The sequence below is a fragment of the Dromiciops gliroides genome, chromosome 1, assembly GCF_019393635.1.
Source record: "Dromiciops gliroides isolate mDroGli1 chromosome 1, mDroGli1.pri, whole genome shotgun sequence".
NCBI lineage: Eukaryota > Metazoa > Chordata > Mammalia > Microbiotheria > Microbiotheriidae > Dromiciops > Dromiciops gliroides.
Window position 1 is genome coordinate 588,405,784 of NC_057861.1, and position 14,417 is coordinate 588,420,200.

General features: G+C 41.6%; 1 protein-coding gene across 1 annotated transcript in view; it reads left to right on the forward strand.

Moving 5' to 3' along the window:
- The first annotated feature begins 731 nt into the window (after positions 1-731).
- Positions 732-14,417, forward strand: part of TEKT5 (tektin 5) — a 75,685-nt gene continuing 61,999 nt past the window's right edge. The window contains exons 1-3 of the mRNA XM_043978465.1: positions 732-1,298; positions 7,308-7,391; positions 10,708-10,778. Of these exons, the coding sequence (XP_043834400.1) occupies positions 732-1,298; positions 7,308-7,391; positions 10,708-10,778 (722 nt within the window). The remainder of the gene's footprint in view (positions 1,299-7,307; positions 7,392-10,707; positions 10,779-14,417) is intronic.

Below are 14,417 nucleotides of genomic sequence, written 5' to 3' on the forward strand. Positions count from 1 at the left end.
CAGAAAATATCAATTAAAATCTATTTTAAAAGTAAGCGTAGGGGGAAGCTAGGTGGTGCAATGGATAGAGCACCGGCCCTGGAATCAGGAGTACCTGAGTTCAAATCTGGCCTCAGACACTTAACACTAGCTGTGTGACCCTGGGCAAGTCACTTAACCCCAATTGCCTCACTAAATAAAAAAAAAAAAGTAAGTGTAACAAAATCATAAAAATCAAGCAGGATTTGAATGAAGAGATATGAAAGGACACTGACATGACAATCCATCCATTTATGGAAAAGGAGGTTCACAGGTGTTACACATTGCACATGTTTTCAGAATTTTTCAGATGCACTGAGTTTTTCTCTTTCTAAAAATGCTATTTGTCATATGGGATGGCTTTCTGGGAGGAGGAGGAAGAGAGATATTTGGGATAACTATTTAAGAAACAGAAGATATCAATAAAAAAAACCCCTTACTTTAAAAAAATACTTATTGACCAAATAAAATGGCTTGAAAGGTCTAGTCAGTCTTGTTCTTAAGTAGGGAAGTCATGGGGTTAGCCTGTTGAAAGCTCAATGAATGGAGAGGGTAAGCCTCCTCCACTAGGGCTTTATGACAACAGCTCTGAGTCATAGAGGTTCTTTCAGCTCCTACAATAGAAAAAACCCTTATCTTATGGAACCAAGCCCAATAATTCCAGATGCCTGTGACTTCTGCAGAGTTTGGTTGAGTGGAGCTGATGGAAGAAGATGGAGTTTCTTGGAACGACTCAGACTGCCAGTTACTGCGGCCCAAAAAAGTCTTGTGCTTTGTCTGAGTTGCCTCCTGCAACTATCACCCAGGAGAGTTACCAACCTTACTATCTGCCAGGATACCGATACCTTAACTCATGGCGGCCTAGCTTATTTTATAAAGTCTCCTCCAACCAGAGCTGTCCAGATGAAGGGTCTGTAGGCCGGAATCCCTTGAGGCCTCCCACTATCCTTCCTGCCCTGCGCACTGCCCTGTTCTCCCGGTATAGCCGCCATGACTGGGACCAGGCAACCATGGCCCAGATCCGGGGGGCTGAAACCTCCCGGCATTGGGCCAACAGGATGACAGCTGACTCTGTGAGGTTGATGCAGGACAAAGACCAGCTGACCCGACAGATGCAGGAGGGCACCTGCCGAAACCTTGGCCAGAGGCTGTCTGACATTGGCTTCTGGAAATCAGAGCTGACCTATGAACTAGACAGGCTATTGACTGAGAGCCATGCACTGGACACTGCCAAGAAGCGACTAGAGTGTGCAGCTGATGAGCTAGAATGTCCACTGCAGGTGAGTACATGGAAGTGTGTGGGGGTGACCAGACTATGCCAAACAGACATAAAATAGGGCATTTTTTCTTTGTATCCAATGCCAGCTGGTAGGTTTCTGAGCCAACTTAGTCACTGTCTTGGTAGGACAGAGGTAGAAGAGCTTTGAAAAGACAGTAGAGAATGTTATGAAATAATCAAAGACCCAGGCTGGTCTTTTTGCGTATAAAGTTCAATTCGAATCAGGAAACATTAATCGAGTGACTACTATTTACCAGACTTTAGACAAAAATGAAAAGGTGCCTTCCCTCCAGGAGTTTACATTCTGTCTAGGTTCCTGAAACTGTTCATTAATCTAGCACTGTTCATTGAGATTCCTACCTCTTCCAAAATGAACTGAACATCTCAAAAGAGAATTCACATAGCTGGCTAGCTAATTCCTTATGTGAAGTTTGGCATCTGAGAAGTGTGTCTGAGTGCTTTATAGGGTCAAAGTTTGGGTTGAGCCATATGAGTGTCGATCAGATCCACACTCTTCCTACAATTCTTTGTCCCATCTCCCCTTATTCTCTCCCCACTTCAAAGCCTTCACCTGAATGGTGAAGTCATATCACTAACATCTACCTTCTAGTAGTCCTTGTGACATCACAGGTAAGTGAACCAATCAGCAATTATTCTTTCAAAACCATTATTCTCTTTTGCCCCTTCTTTCAGAAACTTTTCTAATAGTCCCCATTCCCTTTTTTAGTCTTGTTACTAAAAAAAAAAAAAAAATCCTAGTTATTATTTTGGTGTTGGTAGAGAGAAACGTGATCATGAGTTTCACCGAGGTTTAAGTGAGCTCTGACTGAAAACAGGGTTTTCCTCCATGAAGAAGCACGTGTCAACAGTTTGCTGAGTGTAGCTTGGTGGTTAATTGTTTTCAGGAATGTTTCTTCAGTTTGGTAACTTCAAAGTCTGGCCTTCTTTCAGTGGGTGGTTGGCAGGCCTCTCTTTAAACCTACTGCACATGGCTGATCCCTGTCTGGCCTTCTAAGGCTTAATGAATGAATACCTCCTTCATCTCTCGTTCAGGGGCCTAGTCTTGTCCGCCTCTTCTCTGCAGCTCTTTCTGTCCAAGCAAACATTGTGGAGAGGACCATGTGGCCTTAATTCCAGGCATAGTCTTGTGAAGATTGCCTGGGAAGAGACTGGAAGGGTTTCTAGGTGTCTGCTTACACTACTTCTGACCGTCTCCTCCTTTGGGAAGCCTCTGGCATGGGGCTGAGTCTAAGGGTATCCAAATGAGGTGGCTGTCTATGTTATGACAAGCAGAGATGTGGGGAGGGATCAATAAGGAACACTTTTTAAAAGTTATTTTAATAAATGCATACGTTCTCAAATGTGCCATGTCATTAAGGCACACACATTTTGTGAGAGATCAGCATGTATTACAAGACTCAAGTCTTGGTCTCACAAAGGGAGCACAATTTCCAAACTTCCCTTAGGGTCCAAAGCTGCCTTATCCCATCTCTGAGATGCTCTGGAAATGTGTTCTTCTGTAAGCAGGAGAGACAGCCAATCAGGAAAATACCAAAGCATCAGACTGCATTTCTCCACAACTACTTCTTTTAAAAAAATATTATTTTATTATTTTCCAGTTACATATAAAGATAGTTTTCAACAATTGTTTTTATAATATTTTGAGTTCCATTTTTTTCCTCCTTCCCTTCCCAAGACAGCAAGCAATCTGATATAGGTTATATATGTACATTAAACATATTTCTGCATTAGTCATGCACAACCACTTCTAACCTCCTTCTTTGCCTCCTACCACAAACACTCTCTCATCACATCTCTTTTCTGAGACATTAAAAGCAATATTCATTCTTTGTCCACATTATACTGGATCAGGGGATCATGACTTTTTGGTATATCACGGACCCCTTTGACAGTCTAGTGAAATCTATGAACTTTTTCTCAAAATAATGTTTTGAAATGCATAAAACAACAAAATTCAAAACATTTTAAAGGAAACTGATTTTATTGAAATGCAGTTATCCATCCATCCATCTGTCTTTTTAGGGCAGGGTAATGAGGGTTAAGTGACTTGCCCAGGGTCACACAGCTAGTAAGTGTCAAGTGTCTGAGGCAGGATTTGAACTCAGGTCTTCCTGAATCCAGGGCTGATGCTTTATCCACTGCGCCACCTAGCTGCCCCCTATCTATTTTATTTTATTTTATTTTATTTATTTATTTATCTAGTGAGGTAATTGGGGTTAAGTGACTTGCCCAGGGTCACACGGCTAGTAAGTGTTAAGTGTCTAAGGCCGCATTTGAACTCAGGTACTCCTGACTCCAGGGCCGATGCTCTATCCACTGCGCCATCTCATCTAGCTGCCCCTCCCTATCTATTTTTTAAAAGCAAGTTTCAGACTCTAGGCCAAGTATGCCTGTTGATTGATCTCTGATACCATACTCAGTTCTTGCATTTCATGGTTCTGCACACAAACTCCTTCATAACACAGCTGTTGTAGGAATATGAATTTAATTCAGTCATGAACATATAAGGCCATTGCTCTAGGTGGTGGGGATACAAACAAAAATAGCTCCTCCCCTCAATGAGCTTATATTCTACTGGGGGGATAGAACATGTACAAAGATAAATATAATGGAAAAGCAGCATGATGCAGTGGAAAGAATCCTGGATCCAGAGTCATAGGACCTTGATTCAAATCCTTCCTCTGAGGTTTAATTATCTTTGTGACTTTGGGCAAGTCACTTAAAGTGCTAGAGCCTCAGTTGTCCTCTGAGGTGCCTTACAGCTTGTAAGTTCTCTATGACTCTATAGCGTGTGACAGGGACAAAGAAGTCAAGACACAAAATTCCTGGGAGAATTTTGAGGAAGAGAACAAAGGGAATATTGTCACTGGGCCATCAGAAAAGCCTTTTCAGAGGTCCCAGCTGCTAAACTAAGCCCTGGAGGAAGAGAATGAATTTCCAAAGGCAGAGGAGAGGGAGTGCATTCCAGGCGAGGGATTTATTCAGATGGAGAGAAGCAAAAGAGGGCAGAATGAAATTGGAAAATAGTTTTGCTAGAACACAGGATGCATGGAGATAAAATGGAATAAAGCAGGAGAGGGAAGTTGGGACCAGATTGTGGAGGGCCTTAGATGGAAGGCCAGAGATTTATATTTTATCCTAGAATCAGCGGGGTGTCACTGAAGATTTGTGTGTGTGTGAGAAAAAAACCTTATACACACAAAGGTATGTAATATATGTACACATATAGACATATCTATATTTCAAAAGTTTGGGATTTATGTTCTTACATATTATATATCATATGCATAATGCATATTATTATCCTCATTTTATAGATGGGGAAACTGAGGCATGTGGATTAATGACTTGCCCAGAGTCAGGCAGCTTCTGTCAGAGGCAGCATTTTAACTTGGACCTCTAGTTAACTAGTTAATTATGCCTCTAATTAACTATGAAACCCTGCTATTTTCAGCAAACATCCCCATGTCTTCCAACCCTCTCAGACATTTATTAGCTGTGTAACTCTGGCTAAGTCACTTAATCTATCTGCCTCAGTTGTGAGAATAAAAATGAGATAATATAAAGTTCTTTGCCAATCTTAAAGCACATATAAATGCATGTTATAATAGTTATCATTAATAATTAATGGAATGAGTAACAGAGAGGTCATGGAATTGTCCTTTCTGGACACCTTTCAAAGTAGTAGGGCCTTGGGGGCAGCTAGGTAGCAGTGGATAAAGCACCAGCTCTGGATTCAGGAGGACCTGAGTTCAAATCCAGCCTCAGACATTTGACACTTAATAGTTGTGTGACCCTGGGCAAGTCATTTAACCCTCATTACCCCACAAAACCAAATCAAAACAAACAAACAAAAAAAAACAACTGCCACCACCACCAACAAAAATAAACCCAAAGTAGTAGGGCCTTAATTTATTGAGGATGACTTAAGAGCTCCAAAGACAGAGGAACAAACTAAATGTCCTTTCAATATCCCTTCCAGCTTTAAAAGTCCTTCATTTCATGCAGAATTAAGTGGCCGGACTAGATGGTTAAAGACAATTCACAAGCAGTTGTTTTCCAAAGATCTTATATTTGTGTGTTCTCAAGTGATTGTTAGCATCACTAGTGGAAAATCAGGGTCTCTCAATGGAAGAAGGGCTCAGACACTCAATTTTCTTTCAAGGGGTTTTGTGATCAGGTCTAATTAATCTTAAAATTGGGAGGCTGAGGGGGCAGCTAGATGGCGCAGTGGTTAAAACACTGGCCCTGGATTCAGGAGTACCTGAGTTCAAAGCCGGCCTCAGACACTTGACACTTACTAGCTGTGTGACCCTGGGCAAGTCACTTAACCCCCATTGCCCCGCAAAAAAAAAAAAAAAGTCAAAAAAAAAATTGGGAGGATGGAGGGAAAGAGGGAAAAAAGAGAATTCTAGTTAGCAATCCTGCCTACCAGTGAGTTTAAGCAAGTCACTTGACCTGTTTGGCTCACAGTTTCCTTCCTTAGGTTTAACAGAGGAAGTCAGACTGGATGGTTTCTAAAGTCTCTTCTAGCTGTAAGTCCATCATCCTATGATTCATGTCTGGGCTGCTCTTGGGGATAGCTGGCCATTTGCCCATTTGACAACAATGACAACTGGATATCAAGCTGACACCTCAAATTCAACAAGTGCGAAACAGAACTTGTCTTCTCTTTTGTCTTCACACCCTTCCCTATTTTCATTCATCCAGTCACCTTCTCAGCCTTATCACAAGTTCTCTTCCCTTTCATGCATTCTACAATCCAGTCAAACTAGCTTTCTTATTGTTCTGCATACAAAGCGCTCTACCTCCTGTTTATAAGCCCTGTCATGGGCTGTCACCCCATCCCTGGAATGTACTTTCTCTTTACCACCATGTCATAGACCACCTCAAGGTTTTCTACCTGAAGACCTTTCAGATCCTTTCCTATGCTATAGCTTCTCTCCCAAGTTAGTTTGTAGCTATTTTTCTGTGTTTTATATATAGCCATATATACAAAAGCCACATTGTGCTTTTCCCCCCAATAGTGTATAAGCTCCTCAAAAGCAGGGACTATTTGATTCTTGTCTTTGTATTCTCAGCACATAAATGGTGCTTATCAAATGTTTATTGATTATAACTTTATACTTCAGCCACAGGGTCAATTATCTTGACAGAAAGGAGAACAAGATAAACAGGTAATGCCTCAACGTGGTAAGATTATGTGGCCATGGGGAGCCTGTTTTACTGGGTCTGTGACCATGATCCCCCCAGAGTTGTGTTTGTATCCCTAGGAGTTTTGTAAGCTATCTGGGGTATTATCATGCACAGAATGTTCCAAAGGGCTGGGAAATTGTGACTCAAGTCAAAATGCCAGGGACACAGCTGAACCCCTCACGATACTGTCTGAGTCCTTCCCTATTCCACTGAGTATACCTGTATTGGGGTCATGGGACCATAATGGTACTGGATCCTATGAGGGATACAAAGAAGTATAAGATACAGTCCCTGCCCTCAAGGAATTTGCAAGCTCATTGGGAATAAAAGATATACAACTAATGAAAAATAATATCAGAAGAACTATCGTTTGCATTTCGTAAGTGTCAAATGGAAATGGAAATGCAAAAAGGGAGGGATCTCAGGGTGAGCTGAGATGGTCAAGAAAGACTTCCTGAAAGAGGTGGAAGATAAGCTGGGCTTTGAAAGATGGAAAGGATCTGGTTAAAGAGATGGTCCTTAAATGCCCCAAGATATACATTCTATTTGGAGGAGTCAGATTGGGTAACAAGCTTCAAAGTGAGAAGGAGAAAGGGTAGTGTTCAAATCCAAAGGCACAGCTACAAAACCCAGTGAAGCCAAAGGTACAAACCCCCAACTCAAAGTACAACTTTCTAAGTGAAAAGAGCAAATGCCGGCAGAGGTAGATATGAGTCATCCCTGTGCAACACTGATCTAAATATAGCCAGAGAGAGAACACACTGTCTTATTTCTCCCTCTTCCTTCTTTTCAGGTGGCCCTTGAATGTTTGTACCATCGTGAAAAACGGATAGGTGTTGATTTAGTCCATGACAGTGTTGAAAAAAACCTTATCCAGGTATGAAGTCTCATCCATCCATCCACCCTCCCCAGAAGGTTATGTATGGGGTGACAGACAGCTCAGAGTAACTGGGGCTGGGCAATGTAGTTTCCTAGGATAGGGTGGACAATCTTGCTTGGTTAGGTGCAGCTGATGGGTTAAAGGAGAAGGCAGGAATAAAACAGAGGGATAGTTGAAAAAAAAGAAAATTCTGAGCACTTCTCTAGGAATAAAGGCATTGCATTTCTTCCTCAGGATATGCCGAGCTTAAGAAAGGCATAAGAAGGGGCAGCTAGGTGGTACAGTGGATAGAGCACCGGCCCTGGATTCAGGAGGACCTGAGTTCAAATATGGCCTCAGACATTTGACACTTACTAGCTGTGTGATCCTGTGCAAGTCACTTAACCCTCATTTCCCTGCAAAAAAAAAAAAGAGAGAGAGAGAGAGAGAGAAAGGCATAAGATAGTCATTCAGACTGCAGATCTGTGGCTGTGTGATATAGTTAAAACCCTAGATTGCTAACCAGAAATTCTGGCTTTTGAGATCTTGTAATACAACCAAATAACTGTGTGACTTTCAGAAAATTGCTTTGCCTCTCTGGGCCTCAATTTTCTCATCATTCCTAGATGAGATTGGGTGAAAAGAATGCTGGATTGAGAGTCAGAGGACTAACTTCCAATTCCTCACCTATGAAACAAAGGCGTTGGGTATAATAAGAAGAGCACTGACCCAGGAATCAGTTCAAAGGTTCAAAGGTCATCTGTGACCGTCCTTGCCTTTGTGACATTTTCAAGTCACTTTTTCATCCTCAAAATGAAGGGTTTTGACTAGAAGGCCTCTCAAGTCCCTTCCATGTCTGATCCTATGACCTATAAGATTTCTTTAGCTACAAATCCTTATCTAATGAATTCCATGATCTTTGAGAAAGATAGGTGGATAAAAAGTTCTTGTGTAAGCAGAATTTAAGACAAGGTTCAAAAGAAGTCTGTTGGGCTGCCAAAAAAAACAAAAAACAAAAAAAACCCCAAACCCAAAAAACTATGTCACTCAAGGGAAGCTGTAACAGATGGCAGGAACATCAGTTCTAACATTAAAAAGAAGAGTATGAAGGTAAGTTAGCTTGTTTTTGGTCTTTACTGAAATTCTCAATTGCCTTGCTTTCTTTTAGACTCAGTCTCATTTTCTTTCTGGCCTTCCCTCCATATATTCATAGAATGCATTCATATAATGAAGGCTTCCACAATTCCTTAGTCTTGTGTGACCTTACTGGGGTTAAGCACTGCCTGGAACATGTGGGAGGTGTGGAGAAAGAAGAGGGGAAATGTATAAGGCATGGATGGGCAAGAAAAAAGAGAAAATAGTCATAATAAGGCACATATTTTTACAATGCTTTTAAGATGCACAAAGTGCTCTCCTGAGAGTAAACTTGCGGGGTAGTATACTACTAGTATACTATTTTTTTTTTCTAATTTTTTTTTCGGGGCAATGAGGGTTAAGTGACTTGCCCAGGGTCACACAGCTAGTAAGTGTTGAGTGTCTGAGGCCGGACTGTACCACCTAGCTGCCCCTCGGGGTAGTATACTATTGAACCAGTTTTACAGATGAGAAAACCAAGACAAAGAGAAGGTAAAGAAGACTGCTTTAGAAGTTTACTAGCTATGTGACCCTGGGCAAGTCGCTTAACCTCTCTCAGCCTCAGTTTCTTCATCTTTAAAAATGAGAATATGTTTTTACATGTAATTAGAAAAAATATCAGATTAAAAACAAAAAAGATGAGCATAACAATTGCATCTACTTCTTAGGGTTGTTGGAAAAATCATGTAATATAATATACAGTAAATAAAGTGATTTGCAAGCCTATAAGTGCTATATAATTCTTGTTTGTTGTTCAGTCATGTCTGATTCTTTGTGACCCCATTTGGGGTTTTCTTGGCAAAGTTAGTGGAGTGGTTTGCCATTTCCTTCTCCAGCTCATTTTATAGATGAGGAAACTGAGGCAAACAGGGTTAAGCAACATATCCAGGGACACATAGCTAAGTAAGTATCTAAGGTGAAATTCGAACTCAAGTCTTCCTGAGTTTAGGCCCAGTGTTTTATCCACTGCATCACCTAGCTACCCATATATAAATGTTAGCTATGATTATTGTCATTTCTACTACTATGATTGGGAGACTTGCCCAGGGTCCAACAGTCAATAAACATCAGAGCTCGCAGCTCCTGACTCGAGTTCAGAATTCCTTTCACTATAATAGACTTGTATCAGAGGCTAGAGAGCATTTGGTGGGCAGGCACCAGACTGGGAGTCAGGAGACTGGGTTTTACTTACAGTTCTGCTATTGTCTTGCTCAGCAACACTGGACAAGTCACCAGACCTTTCTGGATCTCAGTTTCCTTTAAAATGGAGATAAGGGACAGTTAGGTGGCGCAGTGGATAAAGCACTGGCCCTGGATTCAGGAGTACCTGAGTTCAGATCCAGCCTCAGACACTTGACACTTACTAGCTGTATGACCCTGGGCAAGTCACTTAACCCCCACTGCCTTGCAAAAATAAATAAACAAACAAACAAATATATAAGTGAATGAATGAATGAATAAATGAATAAATAAATAAAAATCAAATAAATAAACAAATGAATAAATGAATGAATAGATAGATAGATAGATAGATAGATAGATAGATAGATAGATAGATAGATAGATAGATAGATAGATAGAATGGAGATAAGTATTCTTCTCAGCCCATCTCACAGTGTGATCATAGGAGCAAATGAATTCATGTAAGTGAAAGGGTTTAGTACACCAATAGAAGGGATTGTCTTGCTCAGTTTCCTACCATGTCATTGTTATATTTCTATGGTATGGATTCCTATGAGGTATATAGAAGACTTTATGCATATACAAAGAAATTGTTCTATTAAACACAGAAAAATATGCAAACACAGAAATGTACTAAAGTGAAAACCCAACAAGATAGAGTTTCTCCAGTCACTTCAATTTTGTGACAGTTCTATTTTCAGGTTCTTTGCAGGAATTTTATTTGGCTTGTGGGTAGGTCCATTTTTCCACTCATTCAAAAGGGAAATAGATCAGGTGGGTTTCCATGAACTCATCGGGCTCACATCATCTAATTGCTTTGCTGTTAATAAGCTTCCATTTGCTGGCCCACTAAAGGAAATAAAAGTGGATTTCAGATGCCAGTGTTCTCTGTTTCCTCTCTCAAGTTCTACCTCAAGGAAGCTCAGTGAGAGGGGCACTGAGACTAGACCAGGAAAGAGAATATTCAGTTTCTGAAAATTTGCTGCCCTTTCTGACTGGCAGACATTTTGCATTGCAGGAGGTTGATTTGCTAAAATGTTCTCAAGATCAAATGAAAAAACTGGCAGAGAGATGTGATGTTCAGCTTCGGTAAGTATTTGCTTTTTGTGTATTTGTTTCTCTCCCTGCTTTCCTTTTATGTTTTCTGGTTAGTATAATTTCCTCAGGTTGGACAAATCTGGCATGAATGACACCCTTTCTTTCCCCTACCCCACCCCTTTAATTTCTTTTTCTTTTCTTTTCTTTTCTTTTCTTTTCTTTTCTTTTCTTTTCTTTTTTTTTTGCAGGGCAATGGGGTTTAAGTGACTTGCCCAGGGTCACACAGCTAGTAAGTGTCTGAGGCTGGGTTTGAACTCAGGTCCTCCTGAATCCAAGGCTAGTGCCTTATCCATTGCGCCACCTAGCTGCCCCCCTTTAATTTCTTATGATTATCTAATTATTATTCTTTTTATAAAGAGATAAGGGGATGCTCTCTGTGGAGAGCATATATGAATTATAACTCTGCAGACGTGGCGAAATGGAATATTATGAAACAGGACTCCGTGATTTCTGGGAGGATTGACTGGAATGGTGCCAAGGGGTAGTCAGTAGAGGCCTGGAGTCAGGAGTCTGAAAAAGAAATCACCTTTTTGTTCTCTGATGCTCAGATGATTATATAACTGGCATCATGACAAGTTAGGAAGCTACTCATGACACAATTAAAGTGAGAATCAAGCTTTACAGGTCGCTGTAGCTGCAGTTGCTGCAGCCCTGTGTGGCTCCTACTCAGTGAAGTAGCCTGGCCCCATCCTTTATAGTGGGCAGTTGACATTCGACTATTTCAGGAAAAGTATTGAAATATTGAAAATATTGAAAAAAAAATTGAACATGGGGCCAGAAATTTCCATACTCAGAAGGAATGGCTATCAGCCCACGGAGCCTACACACTGTTTTTGTATATTTGGGTCTTAGCAGTGATAGCAGGCAGAACAAATATTACAGAAAGACCCAGAATCTTTAAAAGGACATGGACATGGTCTAGTGCCTTAGTCTCAAAGCCAGTATCATCCCTGGAAAACAAGGTTAGGATTCAGGGCCAGTTGTATTACATTTCCTCTACCATTTCTCCCTTACCCCAACATTTGTTTGTTTTGTTTTTTGTTTTTTGGCACGGGGCAATGAGGGTTAAGTGACTTGCCCAGGGTCACACAGCTAGTAAGTGTCAAGTGTCAAAGGCCAGATTTGAACTCAGGTCCTCCTGAATCCAGGGCTGGTGCTTTATCTACTGCGCCACCTTCAACATTTGGATTTAGGTCAAAGCAGATTAGAATGACCATGGCAGGCAACTTCAAAGGAGATAAAAGTCACAAAGGTTACAAGTATGCAGCCTGGGGTGAGATATAGGAAGGAGAGTGATATTCACTTTGCCTAGTTGTTAGCAGAGGTGAGGTATAGATGGACTAATTATACTGACATGCCATGACTATAAAGAGACTTACTTGTGAGTGGCTTAAGGGAGAGCAATCAGTAGGGGTAGGTGATTAGGACCTCAAGGTGCCAAACTTTAAAGGCTACTGAGAGATTTTGCCATACTTCAACAGATATAGAAACAATTGAATTTAGCACCTATAAAATAGGAAGCCTCAGGGGCGGCTAGGTGGCGCAGTGGATAAGCACTGGCTGTGGATTCAGGAGTTCCTGAGCTCAAATCCGGCCTCAGACACTTGACACTTACTAGCTGTGTGACCTTGGGCAAGTCACTTAACCCCCACTGCCCCGCAAAACCAAAAAAAAAAAAAAAAAATAGGAAGCCTCAGACGCTTCCTCTCCCTGGAGGCTACTCCCCAAGAGGCCCAGCCCTAATAACAACCTCCATGTCAGCAGTGGTCAGGAGTTCCCCTCCAACTTCTACCCCAACCAGTCCCCCAATCCCCTTCCACACACAGAACACAAGCTTCATCCCACTTTCTCTAGGTACAAAAATTGCAGATTATGGCTCTGGCTTGTGGAAGTAGCCTTACTACTGTATTATACCTTCGTTATAAACCTTAGGGAAAATGTTTTCTTAGCACCAGCTAATGGTGCCAACCCTTTTCCACGTTGCCCATTACTTCCATGAGTGTGAGAGTCCCTCAGAAGCATAAGGCCTAGATCACCCAAATTGCCATGCTTCTGATTTCATTTCTGAGTGTTGTTTTTGCATGTGCATCCTTCTGATGCAATTTGGAGACAGCCAGCAGGGGGAGAGAATAGACAGGAAAGGATCAGGCAGTCCCCACAATGCTTAATTCAATTATTCCAACTTGGATCTGGGGAGCTAGACAGATTGTGAAATGGGCTTCTAGAGGTCAGGGGGAAAGATGAGAGTGGGCCCCCCAAGAACGGAGGAATGGAAGAGTGGAAAGTGCCCCTGATTTTGGAGTAAATGGACCTGGGTTCAGGAATTCCGTTATTTAACACTTCTCTGTCCTTGGGGCCCATTTTATAACATCCCTGAAGCTCAGTTTCCACAACTTAAAACAAATGGGGTTGGATAAGGTGATCCCTAAGGTTCCTTTTGGTTCTAGATTATGTGGTTCTGGTGTGAAATATTGGGGAGGAGAGAGAACCTTTAAGGTCTCTTCTGATTCTAAATATATGAGCCATCTATCAGAAAGACAGTTCCTTGGGGGTTGGAGGTGGGAGGGATGACATTTCCCTCCATTTGAAATCTGAGGTAGATCCCCCTGAACAAAAGCAATTTAAATTTTCAGGTGAAAGCCCATGTGTCAGAAGAAGGTTGTCATCGTCAAGTGATTATCTCTTGCTTTCAGAGATATCTTGGGGGAACTTAATTAGTGCAGAGCCAGAGTCCAATTAAGGCAACAGAATGCAATCTTTCCTCATCCCCAGTGTGGGAAGCACTGCTGCCAACCCATTCTAGCCGTTGGCACGTGGAAGAGAGTGGGAACTTTGAAGGTATTTTCGGCAAATCCTGGGGCCTCCCATCTGGATGGGGAAGTGTCCCTACCAAAGGTTGACATTCCCTCATTTCTTCCAGTGGAGCAGAAAGTTCAGTTTGTGATTGTAGGAGAGTTAAATTTGGGTTTCCCCTGGTCAGCAGGACCCCAGAATGTGTTTTCTGGCCATCAATATAGGACTGAGTGGGAAGTTAGTTAAGGTCTTTCTCCATGTCCCCAAGAGCAAAGTGAAAAGGGCAGGATTGGTTGGCTAATAGAAGTGTTGCAGGCGTCTAGATGAATTTCCCTTTTCTCCCTTCTGTTAAATAGACTGGCCAAGGTCAAGGGTATCACTGAAGAATTAAGAATATAATGATGAAGATTCCATCCCCTGCAGAGATTCAGGGATAAGTTAGGTGAAAGGATTCTTTCAGGAATACCCTAATGAGGGCTATGATATAGGGGGTACCAAAGGTCTCCCCCATCCCCCATTATTTCTTATTATCCTGACTCTGATAATCAAAATTCTGCCATTAGAAATGTATTCCTTTGATTTGAGAGATTGTCTTCTATTGAAATGGAAACATCACTTGGAGAAGGAACACTTTAAACTCTTATCAGTCATATACACCTTAGCAAGAATTAGTATCAACATCTTTCTAAGCCAAGACTAACTAACTCGGAGTGGGTTCTAACAAGAAAAGAGGCGAGATAGTGTACCATTGTGAATGGTAGGGAGTTGCTACAATGGAGAAGTGAGGCTATTTGGAGAGATGGAAGACAGACCAGAGATTTCATCCTTTTGCCCAGG